The sequence below is a fragment of the Oryza sativa genome, chromosome 7 (assembly GCF_034140825.1).
Source record: "Oryza sativa Japonica Group chromosome 7, ASM3414082v1".
Taxonomy (NCBI): domain Eukaryota; kingdom Viridiplantae; phylum Streptophyta; class Magnoliopsida; order Poales; family Poaceae; genus Oryza; species Oryza sativa.
In genome coordinates, this window is record NC_089041.1 from 14,789,353 (window position 1) to 14,807,623 (window position 18,271).

At 38.7% G+C, this 18,271-nt stretch overlaps 1 protein-coding gene across 7 annotated transcripts; it reads left to right on the plus strand.

Annotated features, from left to right (window-relative positions):
• Positions 1 to 10,305: 10,305 nt before the first annotated feature.
• Positions 10,306 to 16,959, plus strand: LOC136357205 (uncharacterized). Of its 7 annotated transcripts, XR_010742388.1 has the most exons (6): positions 10,306 to 10,696; positions 10,853 to 11,766; positions 11,855 to 11,949; positions 13,434 to 13,497; positions 14,691 to 14,920; positions 16,589 to 16,959. XR_010742388.1 is itself a non-coding variant. In XM_066312171.1 (4 exons), exons 2-4 carry the CDS (start codon positions 11,540 to 11,542, stop codon positions 13,445 to 13,447), a joined length of 336 nt encoding a protein of 111 aa, XP_066168268.1. In that variant the 5' UTR covers positions 10,306 to 10,696; positions 10,853 to 11,539; the 3' UTR covers positions 13,448 to 13,630. The 7 variants fall into 7 exon arrangements, 1 of the variants encoding a protein (XP_066168268.1); XR_010742389.1 differs by lacking the exon at positions 14,691 to 14,920 and having other exon boundaries at positions 16,569 to 16,959; XR_010742390.1 differs by lacking the exon at positions 14,691 to 14,920.
• The last annotated feature ends 1,312 nt before the right edge of the window (positions 16,960 to 18,271 follow it).

Here is an 18,271-nt window from a genome sequence, read left to right on the forward strand (position 1 = left end):
AAGAATCATGCGTCGCAACAAGTAGATATAGCGCTTTAGCTACAATTTGGCGTCGTTTCTCTGCTGTCCTGGACTGCAGGCCAGTACTGATCGATGGATCCATCGATCGATCGATCGGTTTCGTCCATGTCAAAGCCCACAGCAGCAAGCCAAGCCGGTGGACGGTGGTTAAGGGGGGAAGTTATGTTGCATCCTGTTACTTGGACAGCGATGCCTGATTATGCATTGATGTGACTAATTCTAAGATATTTTTTGTGTATTTTTTTTCTAGAATTTGCCAGTCTAAATTAAATTGCCTGATAATACTCCCTGATCTGTTTACACATTCTTGACACTAGGCACTATTCTAATGTAAACTTTAAGTACTTTAGATCCTAATAAATATAATCATGAAACTTTCGTTTATTATTAGTGGTAAGAAAAAACAGTGAAAGAAAAAGGGAGCTAAGTAGTTGTTTTTAGTCGTGTCACAATAGTTTAGGGTGAAACGGACTAGCTCTTCTAACAAAGATAGGTTTAGAAAGAAGTGTTGAAAATAAATGTAGAGGTGAGCTCAATTCGTTAGGGTTTTTTTTTGTTAAAACCTATCAACCTGGATTTAATTCATATATTTGACACATATATATGCTCGTATTTATGGCTAATTATTCTTTTAGTGGTAGACGACATACCCGTTGATCACGAGTAGTCTGATGTGAGATGTTTATATGAGTGTGTGCGCTTGTATTGAAATTAAAAAAAAAGATGTACCCGTTGATCGCGAGTTGCGTCTGCAGTGAGATGTTTATACAAGCGTGTGCGTCTGTATTGTGTTTTGAAAAAAAAACAAATTTATAATACAGTCAGAATTGGGAGCTGGTCGATCTGCAATAGTGATTTATCAGAGATAGCATACACATGATTTAGGACCCATATGCATGAAGCTTTGTAGATATGGACTTATGGAGATACTTATAAGAAAATGCTAAGAAGCACCTACCAAAGCATAGTGTGGACACACGCGCACTTCCTCTTTTAAATATATATATGTATCTGCATGTGTGTGGCATAATGGCATGCTTAATCAAGCATATGCAGCTTTGACCACTAATCATATATACTTGTAAAGTTGATCTAAAGTCTATGGCCTCGCTAAGGCACTTCATATATAAGAAAAATCCTGACCGTTCAACATGATTAAAATAGAGAAAGTCATGGGCATCAAGTTTTGCTTAAAAGCTACATTTTGGAATTTTAATGTGATAGTTTTTTAGATCATTTGGTCATTCTTTCAGCAACACAATCTTCTGCCTAACTTGCATGCATGTATGCAATAATAATTTCAGGCTCTTTTTGAAACAAACGAAAAACATAGAAGTTATAAATTATTTGTGTCCTATAGAAAATAATCCTATGGAGTTCTTCTAAAAGAATGGATTGAATCCTATAATTTCCTTTGAAATTTCTATGTAAGAACAATCCTATAGAGATTTTTGAAAAAAATAAAAAGCTTCAACATACCTCTTGAATTTTTTTAAGTCTATCTCACATATCTAATTACTGTGTTTTTCATATGGTCTATTCAAATGATCATTCCTATATTTTTTTCATGTATATTCTAATTCTCTATTTTGCATTTACATTCCTATTTAAATCATATGTTTTTTCTATTCTTCCATTTTTTTTCAATTAAACGATTTAAAGGAGCTCTCAAAGGTTGGCCACCCGAAAATGATATATAAATTAATCTTTGTGAAAAAGTATTTAGGATACTATCAAAATTTAGCAATAGTATGTTAATTAGGTAAACCATCGATTTAAACATATATAGTGGCCGGTGAAAATAAAGCTTGCAGATCATAAATGTTCAAGAGTGACATGCATTGGTAATTAAACGGGGGCGTAAATATAGGAGCCGCTAAGATATGCCTCTCAATATTGTGACTCGTGACAGTGGCACAAAATTGAAAGAGTTTCAGCTCTGCAGTGATCGTCTAATACAGGTTAATTGGTAGAGTTATCGCTCTCGGGATGTTGACCAGAGATGGGGCTCAATTCCTCTGGGTACTTCTAGTGGCGCGGCTGTTGTCGCTGTTGTTCTTCATTGTTGCTTTGCATGCACAAAATTGTATGTAGTTTAATTTGCATGTATTATTCATTTGTGATTTTGTGATGATATATAATTTGGTTCACCTAAAACACAAAAAAGGCAGTGATTGCCCAATCAATTGAAGTTTAAAACACCGATGATAATATTATTTCAAGCTTATCAGAAAATAAAATAATATGTGTTGTGTCAATGTTTTTTTTTTTCATTACACGGAAATCACACACACGCCCACACCACCATGCACGCACACCCACGAGTATGCCCCTAACACAGGCAGGGCATAGTTGTACAATGTTATTCTTTCCATTTATGTATATATGCATGAGTAATGAGTTTGATTTAATTTTAGTTTTAGTACAACATAACTAACTTCCTTGGAACAATAGTTACTTAAATTTGATTGATTTGTGTGGAAGAAGGCAGATTCAGCTGACAGATTGCTGGAAACAACAACCTCTGAGAGATAAAGATATAAATTGAAACATAATATTGTGTGTGTGTGTGTATTTTTGTATGGCCTAGTAGATCGATGGTTTATGATTGTATCTGTAATTTTCCACTATTAATTGAAAGTCTGATCTCAATGCTTCGTGACAGCAATCATGAAAGCATCAAGTCATAGATTGTGCAAAATCAATGCAGACAACAAGCCTTTCAAGGTCAAGTTCAAGTGTTAAGTTCACAAGGCGGCTATTTATAGAGTATAAACCGTGACACTCTTTTGTGGTGACCACGCCGGTCAGTATAGCAATTAATATCCCCATGTGACCATCCCAATGACTCATTATGGTGTCAATGTTTTCAGACTTTTCTTCCCAAAAACAATAGCAGGCCTCTCAAGAATTTTATAGCTATGGAATTTAATTTAATTTAGGCTATGGAATTTGCAATTCGGAAATGGCATTAAAAAGCCCATTACTTTTTGTGGGCTTCTGTTTCACAAAGACGTAGAAAAGATGCGGGGTTTTTTTTCACTCTACTTTTACTTCCAAATTTAGCTGATTATGTAGTTAGAGGAACATTTTATTTTCACAATCCTGAATCAAAATAAATAAATAGATCTGATCTTTAAAATCACACACTATTCAATTAAAAGTATATGAACTGAACCATATACTTTGGTATGGATTTAAAGTGGTTTAGATGATGCCACGTATGTGCCATGTAGAATTAACGCCATCCTGCCACCTTGTGATTTGCGGAGAATTTTGTCTGTTCCGAAGTTTTAGGGTGTTGAATGTTTAGGTATCATAGTTTAAGAGTGTAAATTGAACTGGCGCAATACTTTAGGAATGTAAAATCGGACTAATCCGCATTCCATCTTGATGATCTTCATCCTTACCACATCATGTTGTGGAATTCTGTTGTTGCCAAAGCCGACCCTGTACATGTGGAGACGGGAGCACAAGGTTCATCGTGAACTTTGCACTGCACTACCATTGTGATTGGCCTAACTAACGCACCGGTCGGCAACCTCTTTGTGCCTGTAGGCTACACCCGGGAAAGAGAAACAGGGAGGAAAGACCAAAGGAGGGGACTGAAATGTGGGGCCACCACCACGTATGCACCACGTATGAATAAAGCCATCCTGTGTTTGAACTTAGGGAGTTAATCCGCATGGTATATATAAAAAATTGGTATCATAGTTACATGGGTTTTTAGTTAAGGAAATAAATCTGACTTATTCATTGGTTAAGAAGGCTTTTCTAGTATGTAGTGCTGTTAAAATTTTACTTAGATTACCAGTCAGACACTCTAAGAGGATGAACTTGTTAAGGAGATATCTATTTAGAAATTGGTAGCTCATCAGCCTATAAGCCGCAATTAAATTTGAATTTTAAAACTTTATTTCAAAATAGTCTACGTGTTTTTTCATCATTTTATATTTTTGTTCTTGGCTTTTAAACCGCTAAAATAGAAGTATAAAATTGCTACCCTAATTTATTTTTCCGTTACTTTGGTCACGTGTCACAGCTAGCTTACAAGCCACAGCAGAATAAAATATCGGATCGAATTAATATTGTATATATAGTACAAGTGAGTGTTGCTCCCAAATTTATATATATTTCTCTTTGACATTATAAATTAAGGAAAGCTGATTATTATGGGTATCAAACCCAAAATGCTACAAGCTAGAGCAATTTCCAAGCTGTACAAAATGCTGGCACATAGAAGAAGGGTCAGTCCGGGTGGATAGCTAGGTAGGTTTCAACAAAAAGTATCCCCTACTGTTTTGATGATAGTGATGAGCTCAATGCGATAAATTAATTAGTACAAGGATATATAGCCTCTTTATCACTTCGCTAGTGTCAAAAGAAGAAAGTGTTAGGACAGCTAGCTAACCCCTATGGAGTAGTACTTGATGCTCGAATATGACCAATGTTAATTTCTCTCGCTATCGTACTTGCAAGAGCCATGTGCTTTTGTGAATGCATGATCGACCAGATGCACGCAATCATCATCCGTGCGGCTAACAATGCTATTGGACCGTATCAACAAAATAATCCTCACTAGTAGAAAAACGATTTCCGTAAGTCACTCAACCTTAATTTTATATTATAGGCAGATAAAAAACACTTACTTGAAGTTCATTATTAGCGGAGATGGGTCAACAGCCACCCATGTAAACAAAATACCATGACACCCGTCGCCCGTGAAAATTATTTCAATTTATTCCGATGGCTGTCTTAAGTGAACGGCCATGTAAACGGCGCGCCTTATGGACAAACATTTTATGCACCAGTAACCAATTTTATGGACTCAATATTCTTTCTAACCGATAACCAATTTTCAAAAAAAGCACTCTTCCCCTCTTTTTTTTTCCAGTTGAATTCAACATGACATTTTGTACAAGATGTCGGTGTACAAACCTCCACACTACAAAAGTGATGGATCATCGTGGGTGGTTCTTTGAACTGTCTTACTTTAAATTTTTGAACTGCCTATCATAATATCCATCATGAATGGTTTGGAGCTTGAACTGTCCCTGATATAGTTGATTGCCATATATATATATATATATATATATATAGATATATATATATATATATATATATATATATATATATATATATATATATATATGTCTAAGCTTAGTTAAATTGCTCTGCTATCAGTACTATATAGAGGAAAAAAGTTGGTAAATTTTAGAGAAAATCCTTTTACACCCTCGAGCTTTTACTCATTTCCTTTCATCTCACTAATATTCATGTCACTAAGTTATGCTTTATCTCCTATGTGTCCTTAAGTTTTAGTTTATTTTTCAACCCCCTACATGTCCATTATAATAGTTGACGCCAGTGTTGACCATTAACTTTTTTCCAAAATGACCAAATTCCCACTGCTCCTAACCATAGATGATAAGGCTCTTCTCAAAAATTAAAACCCTTAATTTCTTCAACAATGAGAAAATCAAGTGGATGAATTGCCTAAACCAGTAAAGTTATATAAATGTCAGAGGAACGACGGTGAAATTTTCTAATGAGCAAATTTTTTCAGTATAGTCACCCTGAATTTCTAAACCAAAATTTAGTTTCAGAATGATCTTAAAATGTGTTTTTTTAATCTTAAGATGTGTTTGGAATTCATACCCAAAATAAATAAATTGTCATGTTCAGATTTAATTTGTTTGAATTTTTAGTTTTTGGTGATTTGGCTCATATCACCTCTTTTGGGAAACTATTCATATGACTGAAATTTCTTTCTGTAGTTAGATTTATATCCGGACATAGAGATCTTTCACTTTTGATAGGACTAAGGAGTCCAATATGTGTCATGCATGCTGCATTAGTAAAAGCAAATAGAGATCGCCAAGGATTAATTGGGCATAGGGCACTCTAATGAGATGACTGGTCCTGTGTGTTCTGTACTGTATGTAGATGTTATTGGCCTAACCTAGAAAAGGATTACCAAAAATCAAAATACTAGGTTGCTAAATCTATAAGTAGGGTACACTACTCTATAAGGGCCACTTCTAGCTGGAACTTTTTTTTAAGGTAACAATGCTCTCTAATCTCAACAGGTGGGAAGCTACAACTCATCGGACATAGAAAACAAATTAATTAAAGGGACTATAGGGCATTATATTGTTTCTTAGGCGCAGTTAAGGGCTTATTTTGAATGTGGAAATTTTGTAGGAATTAAATAAGGTGAGCACCCTCAATAAACGTTGTGTTTACTATCAGTGGTTTGGAACACAGGGTCTTCTAGCAAATCCACCATATTATATTAAAATGGTTCCAGAATGCTTGAAAAATATTTGTGTAGTACCAGAAAATTCGTTACAAACTTAGAAAAATAGAGTACCAAATTTATCCTAAGATATGAAACAAACACAAGTTGTCAATCTGACAACATCCATCCTATTCTAGAAGTGTATCCTCGTGTCTTTGAGATGTTGATATTAGGGATGAATTTGAAATTAGAGGTTTTTCACAATCCTTTGTTTAAGAATGTACCTCGAGGTTTCACATTTTTATGCTTTTTTTTACTCTCAGTTCACCTTTTTCGAATGCTACTTTTGGTACCTCTCCATACTTTGATAGACACTAAAAAAATATTCTACTCCCTCCAATCCCAAAAAAAAGACAAACCCTGGTTTTCGTGTCCAATGTTTGACCGTTCGTCTTATTTGAAAAAATTATGAAAAAAATAAAAAGACAAGTCACGCATAAAGTATTAATCATGTTTTATCATCTAACAACAATGAAAATACTAATTATAAAAAAATTTCATATAAGACGGACAGTCAAACGTTGACACAGGAACCCACGGTTTGTCTTTTTTTGGGACGGAGGGAGTACTTGTCAAATACAGTAAAAAAAGTATTGTTTGGATCCTATATATCAATAAAGTTTATCCTCACTAAGTATAGTTAATACTAATTCTCTCATCTCTTATGAAACCACATCACTTCAATTGTTTTTAACCTTTAGATCATTCATAAGGTACAAAATGCATCCCTCCTCCCCAATAGCCACACCATACAACCCAATCATTTATAACCTTTGGATAATTGATAAAGGTACAAAATATATAATAAGCATGTGGAAGAAAATTGTATAATAAGTAACAAAGAAAATTTTACAACTCATGTGTACTATTTTATCACATAACTCTCCCACAGCAACGTGCGAAATAGCTTAGGATTCACCTCGGGTGTTGTGTAGCGGCCCCGGGCTCTATTTCATTTGATTAATTAGGAGATAAAACATAGGATTGTGGTTCTTTACCTTATCTTGGTACAGTGGATATTCCTTCTTTCCAGGTAAGTAGCCTGTAGCTAGCTTTGATTCAAAAGGATATCCTATAATGCAGAAGAAAATGAGGGCTTTATACTATATATATGCTAATTGTGGCTACACGGTTTAGGGATTTAGGGTTAGTTTTCTTCACAACTGTGCCTAGATCAGGAGTCAAGGGTTTAGGGTCCATCCATAAATCCAATTAAAATTTTCTTTCGCGAGGATCAAGATTCCAATTGATGACTTTGCAAGAAATGCCATGTTACAAAAGCTTCCTATGACTGAGTACTGTTACGTCCATTTGCCAGAACAATTAATTGATAGTCTAGTTCTATATCTACAGGCCATAATAAATGTGAAATGCTCCAGCTAGATTAGGACATGCCGGGTGTCGCATTATATTAGCCCAGTAAAACTAATCAAGAGATCATGAATGATGCAACACTTTCTATTTCCCAAATCTTCACATACTTTGTAACTAAGAATGCCATTCATGTTGTAATCTTGACTACGTCATCCTTTGGTAAAAAATGGGTCTGAATGAAGTATCAACTGGGCTAACCAATTTTTATCTAAAAAGATTTGCTTGCCACTGCTCTAGAAAAAAATAAAAAAAAACTATATATGTTCAACCAAGTATATTAACTTTCAAGGACAGAGGATTTTATGAACTGACTCAAAGGCGATCAAGGCAACCTCTCTCCCCGTCCCCTTGCTCTTTGTTCCGTTTTCCGTACTAGTAAAACTTTCGCATTTTGGCCCGCATCATATCAATGGCGGAGTTTTCCGTAGTAGTAAAACTTTCTCCTTTTGGCCCGCGTCATATCAATGGCGGAGTTTGGTTATAGACCGACTAGCCAAATGTCCATACGTTGCAAAGTATTAGTGAAATTAGTAAAATTAAGTCCTCGTTTAAAAAATCATTTTCAGCCAATGAACTTTAGCCAATGCAAAGCCCATAATTTACGCTCCCTCGTGTAAAAAATATATACGTGTGTATATATATTACCGGGATTGCCAAGTTTGAAAAACTGTATTAGCCATCTGTTCTAAAAATTCTACAAGTTCCTACATTTATTTGTAAAAATTTTATATATAGCATGCATATAACTGACGTATTTAAATGCAAAAGTTATAAGTAAGAATTATATAAAATATATTATAATAATAAGGAAAAGTCTAAATTACCCCTGCAATCGAATACCAAATATTTTAGACCATCAACTATTTATACCGAACAAATAATCACCTGAGCACTATTTTAGGTGGATTTAACTTGAGTTCTGCATATATGGCTGCCAACATGACATCCAGTTAGCGAAGAAAATAAAAAAAAAAACCTACGCCCACCTGTCATCTCTTTCCTCAAGCCAATCTCCCCACTACCCATTCCCCCATTCTTCCCCCCCTCTCTCTCTCTATGCATCTATAGCTGGAGGATGACGGATAGGGACCTCTCTCGGGGAGACGACGGCTGGCGGCAGAGGCGGATCGACGTGAGCTTAGCTAGGCACGCATGCTCACTATTCTCCAACCCACACACCTGCACCAGTGCACCATTCTCCGTCCTCATGAACGCGAGTGGTGATGGTGGATTCAAAGGGGAGCAGTAGCGCCGCCAGTGACAAGCCTGGTGCCAACGCGAACCCCGTCACGAATCTGGACCCGCCCGGCTACCACCATGGCGCTGGCCGCTGACGCTGGAGGGGACGCCGACGTGGCCGTGGCAGCAGCGGCAACAGAGACACGGCAGCCATTCACAGCACTCAGCAGGTTGACGCCAGCGATCACCCTTGCCCGCGTGCTCCAGGTCAGCGAAGGCAACAATTATGGGAGCTCAGATGTTGGGAGCTACGAGTACGACTACGAGGATGAGGAGGACTACAAGGAGGAACTCCGCGTGCCTGGTTAGGCTTGCGCCGATCCGCCTCCACCGCCGACTACCGTCTCCTTGAACGAGGCCCTCTCCATCCTCCTTCTCCAGCCATAGATGTAGAGAGAGAGTAGGAAAGCGAGGGGAGTGGGGAATGGGGAGGGATAGGCTTGAGGAAAGAGATTACAGGTGGGCCTAGGAGATATTTTTTTTATTTTCTTTGCTGACTGGATGCCACATTGGCGGCCACATATGTAGGCTGAAGTCAAAAGCGCCCAAAACAGTGCTCAAGTGGGTTATTCGTTCAGTATGAATAATCAGGTATTCGAGTTCACAAGGTAATTGGGACTTTTTCCTAATAATAATGGTATACGGTGTTGCAACCGTCGAAAGTTATTCTAGATGGGAAATTATACAAAGGGTAAATTCCTTGTGTACCTCTTAGATTTCAACAATTTATGTATATGTCACTAAGTTTTGCTCATTCCCTTCAATACCCATGGCTTTTGGTTTTTCATCCCTTCTATACCCATTGCATCTGTTGACCGTTAGTTGACCATTAAATAGGTGTGAAAAAATAATTCATTTTAATCTTGCGCAAGGAAACAAGAGCGGATCCAACATGGGTGCCAGGGGTTCAAGCCACCCTACACCGCTGCATCCCCATCGAGAGGAAAAAGAGGGAAGGGAGAAGAAGAGGGGGGTGGAGGAGGAAGAAGATGTGCCCCCCTCTCCACCATTCCTAGAACCACCCCTTCATGGAACTAATGTATAAATTTGAGCAATCAGGGGCGGATTTACTGTGGGGGCGGGCGGGGGGGGGGGGGGGGTCTTGAGACCCTACTACCGCTTCCGGGATAGTGGAGACCCCCCTAAGCCCCCACTAAAAATTTTTATGGGATGTGGGGGCTTGAGGTTAGTTAGATCGGCTGGAGAGGGGGCGGCTGGAGGTTGAAGAAGAGAAATTCGTGATTTTGGGCCAGAAATACGGAGGGAAGACAGCCCAGGACCACCCCGAGCTCACTCTTTCTATTTTGGCCCAGCCCATTGGAATAAATTTTGGCCTACTCGGCCACTAATCCAAGTCTCCAACCGGCCATTCCAATCCCCAATCCTCCTAGCCTAAACCTAGCTGTTGGCGGCGGCGCGGCGCTGGTCTGGGCTGGGGCGCTGGGCGGCGCGCGGAGGGCGGCGGCTGACGGGCGACCGACAACGGGAGGTAGCCGGCGAGCGGAGGCGACATCGATACCGGCACGGCGCGGCGATACCGGCGTGCAGAGCGCCCGTCAAGCAGGTGGCAGCGCGGTGCCGCGGCGGGGTCGGGACAGGAGGCGAGCGCCGGGCGCGGCCAGCCGACCAGCGCAGGAGGCGGCGAGGCGGCGGGAAAGCGCCGCCGTGCTGTCGGGGAGGCGGCAACCCGCGACTCCGCGACCGCGAGCCAGTGAGGGCGCGAGGCGTGCAGGCCGCAGGCGGCCAGCGGCAGCGCAGTGGGTAAACTACTAACCTCTGATTCTCTGAATAGACAGTTAGAACTTAGAAATTGTGTCAAGACTTCAATTTCAGATTTTCAGTGACTTCAATTTCAGTGAGCTAGTGATTGTCTAATTTTAAACTTATAATTGTTTTCTATACCTTTTTACTTTTTAGATTATCAACATGTTAAAAAGAACACTACTCACGTATTATTCTAGTTCAAGCAACACAGATCCTTCAGCTAGTATCGAGAATTTAAGTCAGCCAAAGAGGCCTAGGGCAGAGTTTAGTCATTCGGATATAATTGGTGATCCAGGGCTTCACAAACCAATTGAAGCTTATCCACCTGAAATTAGAGATCAAGTAAGGAGGGCATATGCATTGAGTGGCCCAACTCAACCTGATATTACTATATTTCCTTGTAAATGACAAGGTGGTGAGTGGAGATCCTTTCAAAAAACTTGGTTCAATGAGTTTGATTGGCTAGAGTATAGTGTTTGAAAGGATGCAGCTTATTGCTTGTATTGTTACATTTTCTTTGAACCGGGAAAACGTGAAAAGTTTGAGAGTGTTGTCTTTGCTATGGAAGGTTACGTCAATTGGAAGAAAGGTAAAGATAGGCTTACCATACATAGTAATTGCAAGACTCACAATGATGCTAGGAAAAAATGTGAAGACTTTATGAACCAAAGAACAAGTGTATCTAAAAAAATTGAGATTGTTTGCAAGGAGGAAGAAATTCGATACAAGATTCGGTTGACATCTTCTTTAGATGTTGTAAGGTTTCTCATTGAATAAGGTGATGCTTTTCGTGGACATGATGAGTCTGATACTTCCCTCAGCAAGGGTAAATTTAAAGAGATGTTTGATTGGTACAAAGACAAGGTTCATGAAGTGAATGATGCATATGAAAAGGGTCTTAAAAATTGCCAAATGTTATCACATCATATTAAGAAGGATCTTACTAAAGCTTGTGCAGAAAAAGTGACGGCAATTATTATGTATGAGATTGGAAATAGAAATTTCTCTATGCTTATTGATGAGTCTCGAGATGTATCAATAAAGGAGCAAATGGATGTCATCTTGAGGTTAGTAGTTCACATATGTAGTTTTATATGGTTTGATTTTTCAGATTCTATTTTAAGTACTAACTTACAAATAATTATTGTTGTGCAGATTTGTGAATGATGAAGGAAAGGTGATGGAGAGGTTTCTTGGTCTTCAACATATTGAGAGATGTACAGCTATTGCTTTGAAGGAAGCTTTATGTGGTATGCTCTCTAGTCATAAGTTAACCATCTCTAAGATTCGGGTCCAAGGTTATGACGGAGCTTCTAATATGAGAGGGGAATTTAATGGTGTGCAAAAATTGATTCGGGATGAAAATCCTTATGCTTTTTATGTCCATTGTTTTGCCCATCAATTACAACTAGTAGTTGTTGCTGTTTCAACTTCTATTCCAGCCATTGCAGATTTATTTTAACTATATGCCTTTAATAGTCAACACTGTGGGTGCATCTTGTATGCGAAAGGATGCCTTGCTTGCAAAGCATCACGATGTATTGTTAGAAAAGGTGGAGAATGGTGAGATTACCACTGGGAGGGGCCTGAACCAAGAAAGTAGCCTAGCTAGGCCTAGAATACTAGATGGGGTTCACATCTTAAAACTTTGCTTCATATTCTGGTAATGTGGGAGGCTATCATAGATGTGCTTGAGATTGTTAAGAAAGATTCAACCAAACCAACATTTAATGGTGGAGCATTTGGTTTGATGGGTAAAATGCAAAGCTTTGATTTTGTATTCATCATGCATTTGATGATAGGCATGTTGAGCATTACAGATGACTTGTCACGTGCTTTGCAAAGAAAGGACCAAGATATTGTTGAGGCAATGAGTTTGCTCATAGATGTGAAAGAGCTCTTGCAGGACATGAGGGAGAATGGATGGAAGCCACTATTGAATAGGGTGATTTCATTCTGTAATAAACATGAGATTAAAGTGCCAAAAATGGACAAGGAAGTTAATGAAAGAGGGACATCTACACGTCGAAGGCACAATGTAACAAATAAGCATTACTATCATGTTGAGATCTATCTTGCAGCCATCGATGCCATTTTGGTTGAAATGAACCATCACTTTAGTGAAGTTAGTTCAGAGTTATTAGTATGCATGTCATCTCTTAATCCACGGAATTCCTTCTCCAACTTTGATGTGGATAAGCTTGTGAGGCTTGCTGAAATTTATGCTGAAGATTTTTTGGTTTGTGATCTTATGCTACTACGGACTCAACTTGGAAATTTTATTAGCAAGGTTAGGAGAAATAAAGAATTTCTTGGATGTAAAGATCTTGCAAAGGTTGTTGAATTAATGGTTCAGACTGGAAAGAATAAAACTTATCACTTGGTGTATAGACTCATTGAGTTATCATTGATACTTCCGGTGGCAATGGCTTCAGTTGAGATGGTCTTTTCAGCTATGTCTCTTATAAAGATAGATTTGCGAAACAAAATGGGGGATGAATGGCTCAATGACTCGATGATTTGCTACACTGAGGAGCAGATTTTTATAAATATTAGTGATGAAAAAAAATCATCCAACACTTTGAAGAGATGAAAAAGCGCCGTATGCTAGTGCCTCAACAGAAATTAGTGGAATGCTCCATGCCTCCATTCTCTCCCCAAGTCTCTAAATTATTTGAATTCGAAATAAGTCCTTTTCGATTAATCGTTAATTTGCCTTTTTTTATTTGTACAGATTACTACTCATGAAGAATAATAAGTGGTTGGCAGAGATACATCATCTATTGGACATTGGTTTGGTATGGACAAAATTCCCTACTAATCATTAATTTGATGTATGTCTACTTTGAACTATACATGTAGCCGATTTATATGTGAGATGTTTCAATTTATGCTGGCTTAGTTTGTTCAGCCCCCACTACTTTTTTTTCCTGGATCCGCCCCTGTGAGCAATCTACTATAAAATATGGTAGTTTGAAAAATAATATATATTTTTAGAAAGTATATATAGAACTTTTTTTTAATACAATATATACAATTGGTCACAAATATCGTGTTTATAGCATCGCAAAAACATGCTAAATATAATTTAATTTTAATAATAAATGATTAACCTTTTGTTATCTTTACCTAAAAGATAAACTTTGTTGTGAATAAAACTGTACACAATGAACTCACATAGTCTCATATATCAAAATCTACACTTCCAACGGTATACTTGAGAAATTTCTATGTTCCTTTGATTCCTAAGGGCAAAATGGACCTTTCACGTATCAATTAAACAGTCAACTGATGAAAAAGACATACAAGCGATCAAATCAAAACTCATAGGTATAGAAGAAAGTGAGAAAAATCAAAGACATTGGCTAAAATTTTATGAGCGTACAATGAATTTTCTCCAAAACAAGAGGCTAAAACTATACAATACATATTTATGACTAAATTGCATAGGGCTACTACAACTTGTACACCATGAAAGCTGCATTTCCTTAAATCCCAATAAAAACACGAAAGTTTACAGGGAAACTCGTAACAATCCACATTGGCATGCAACTCATCTCAGAGAAAAAAAAAGAAAAAATAACAGCATATTTCAGAACATGAGCTAGCTAATAAAGTTGGAGGTAGGACGCAAGTACCATGACTGAATTTTTCTAATCCATGTTAAATCTATACTTTCTACAAAGTTATAAAGTTATAAAGTTATAGTTCACTAAGTCTAATGCTCAATATGCAACCGTGTCTTATCATCACCCAATAGCAACCATTATATATTTAACCTCATACAAGCATACAACATCATCTACAATTAGTTTATTTAATTCTATAAATCAACATGCAAGCATATCCTTTTTTGTTTGTTTCATGTTAACTACTGGTAAACCTTAATGTTTTATTATTTGTTCCCTTAATGTTTTATTATTTTTTCCTTTTTACTCTTAGCTTGATTATCGAAAAAAATATATTAAGAATTGCTTATTAATTTCCACAGCAAAAAGCGGAGAATCACCTAATTAAGGGTTAATAATAAGGGGTCAAGCTTTGTGGGCCATGGCTGTCAGGAAGCCATAGCTGTATAGGCCGCATGATATTCCTAATGGGCTGGCTGACTGGCTCCCATACTGGACTTCAACTGAGGTCCACCTACCAACCTGCTCGTCAACAGATCGATGACCCTGCTAACCTTGCGACGCCCGTTGCTGGGGCGAGCAGTTTCAACCGGTCAGTCTTTTTATATATATCTTATAAATTGAAATCCTAACGAACTTTCAAAGGTACTTTAAAACACAGGATTGAAAAAAAAAACAGAGCAATAAAAAGAAAACCACAAGATTTTTGTTTGTGACATAATTTGGCTAGCGACTAGTTCTATTTGGTCAGGCCAAATTATTTGGATCATCTATTATATTCAAGCTAATAAATAGCGTTCGTATAGCCTGCAATAGCGGCTGCTATAAGGGGTGGCAATTCCACCCACGGGGCCGGGTACCCTGCAGGGACCCGCCCCTACGGGGGCAGGGACGGGTGACATTTCTACCCCACGGGTCTGTTGGGGCCAGGGCCCCGCATTTTGCGGGTGAGGGGATGGGGCACAAGTTCCACCCGCGGGTAACCCGTGGGGCCCCGAGGGTAATATAATATACTTGATATGTAGCCCATTACAAGAATGCAGACCCAAAAAGCCCATGGGAATCAGCATATATAAGAAGGAAAAAACCAAACCCTACCCCAACCCCCAACCAGACCGATCCCCTCCCCCCACCCCACTGCCGCACAGCACCGCCAGTAGCCGAGGAGGTGGTGGTGCTCCCCGCCGCGGCGGGATCGGTGAGGGCTCCGCGAGATGGACGCCGTCGTCAGTCCCTCTACAAGCCGCCGTACCTGGCCATCGCCGTTGCCGCCGCCGTCCCTTTGCGCGCCGCCGTGCCTGGATCCCCTCGCCACCACCATCCTTCTGCGCGCCACCGTGCTTGGAGCCCTAGATCCTCTCGCTGCTGCGTCCCTCGGCGTGCCGCCGCCATGCCTCTGCGTTCGCGCCGTGCGCCTGGACGCCGCCGCCGTGCCTGGATCTCCTGGCCACCGCCGTCCTTCTGTGCACCGCCGCGCCTGGATCCTCTCGCCGCCGCGTCCCGCTGCGCCTAGACGCCGCCGCTCGCCGTGCGCCTGGACGCCATCGCCGTGCCTCTACGTCGTCTGTGGCTATGTGTCTAGTGGTGGGTTCATCAATGCAGGGCCCCTCCGGGAACGGGGGCTGATTTCGCCCCGCATGTCTACTCGGGGCCTGGGGCGGGTGGAGAGTTCGGGGGTCGGGGGCGGGGCCGTTCCAGCCCAACCCGCACCCGACCCGCCCCGTTGCCATCCGTAGCTGCTATAGCGGTAGTGGACCAAGTAGCGGACTGAAGATAGTATGTTGTAACTTAGCGCCCGCTATAGCAGCCTGTTATAGTCCTTCGCGATCGCTATAACAGCCCACTATTGACTTTGTTGGACTGTTATAATGCTTGAATGTTGTTCTTCATATATGGATTGTAGAACTTTACATTGTGTATCTTATATTTATCTTATACATCTATATGTTATTTCATATTTTTTATGTTATGAAATATAGGAGTAGTTAACAATGTCTTATAAATTGTAATTTTTACATAAAACTTGATGTTAATATTGATATATAATCTAAATTTATGGTTATTTTTCTATATTTGCTATTGGAACTTAGCGCCCACAATAGCGGCCGCTATCCGTAATCCGCTACACAAGTACTAATCTACTAACAACCCGCTGCTAACAACCTGCTATACACTATTTATTACCTTGATTATATTCGGTAAGTTGTTTTCTTAAAAGCTGGGTAAACACATACGTGCAGCGATTTGTGATTGTATGTAGGAACCGTGTGAGTAACCTGCTGGACTGCTGGAGGATAATCTGTTAGACTGCTAGAGCGTGGTGAAATGTGATGATAGAATGCAGAGGAGGCAGATTAAATGGAGCCATCAGCCATTGAGAGATTTGATTTAGTGGAGATGACGGACGCGTAGCCAAGATGGATGCTTTGTAGATGCATATATTGATAGTTGCATGAAGATTTTGAGATCAATTTTATTTCCTTTAATTTCGGTTAAATTTGGCTATCATTTTTGTGGGACCGACTTGATTTCCTAAAGACTAAGGCAACCGGTATATATACTGGTGATGGCCGATTGGAAAAGAACTCCTGAACAACTTATCAATTACTATTTCTTATTCTTTTCTTTCTAGTTATTCTCTATTTTTTTTTATAGCTGAGTTCTACTAACCTTATAATTTGGTTAATTTTTGCCATTTTACGTTGAAAAACAGTCGTACTTCTCAACAAAACAAAAGCGAGGAGGTTATCCTTTGCAAGTTTGCATGGAAACTGGACGTTCGTCGTCACATAAATACGATATTTATCTTCTTCGCTAGTAGTTTGTTTGTAAATTAGTCATGTGATTCTATGAAATTGAATTAATTTTGAAATCGGCTCTGATCTATCGATTTTGATGACTCCATTGATTATACCGTAAATCGTTAAGTGATCATGTGTTGGTCATGAAAAAGCGTCAATAATTTTAATAGAAATGTAAGTATAAAATAAAGGATTAAGAAAAGAAGAATAGTCATTTAAATAGACAAAAAAACACACATATAGATTGGATAAGAAAGATGGACTCAAAGGGAGATTTCTAAGAGGATGAAGATCTTACTAAGTTTTCTCCTAACTTCTATTGGATCGTCCATTTCATATGAATTTGCTTTGTATGATTCAATTATTTGCTTCAAAGGCTTTTCTATGAATTTTTCTTAAAATATTGGAATGCTTGAAGTTTCTTATATTTTTCAATGAATCAAAGTGGGCCTATGAAAAAACTGGATATTTTGGTGGTAGGGTTTGGGGGTGAGGGGAATCCGATGACATTGATATCAAACATATATATCATTTAATTGCGTCATAGGATTTGAAGCTGAGAAGTCTATGTCTACTTAAAAGAGAGTTGTTCTCCACCCATCTCTTCCCCACTTCCTCCTAAAAATGCTTCTCCCATACAAACCGATTTGTCAAAAAAAAACACGATCATGGAATAAAAAACCAATCAACCCACACTGTCCAAATCATTCCACTAAATTGAATAAAGAAATCGTGGCAATATACGGGCCTATAACTAGTCTTAGGAAAAAAACATGGTTTGTTCGTTTGGTACACTGACTAGTTAACATAATTAACACAGTCCATTATTAAAAGAAAAATGAGTAAATTTTACAAAACTTCAAATACATTAACAAAACTATCGCAAAACTGCATATTTAAATGATGCATCAATTTAACCCTAAATTTATCATAGAACTACATAGTTAAGGTGGGTTATCGCAAAACTGAAGGTTTAGTTACAAAGTTATCACAAAAGTACAGTTTTAGTGTCAATTTAATCATAAAACTTGGATGTTTATAACTCAACCATAACATTAGTACTAAGGATTTAAACCCAAAGTCCAAAGTCTATAGTTTTGTGATAATTATATTACTGTATTAAGGAAAAAGTACGAATTACC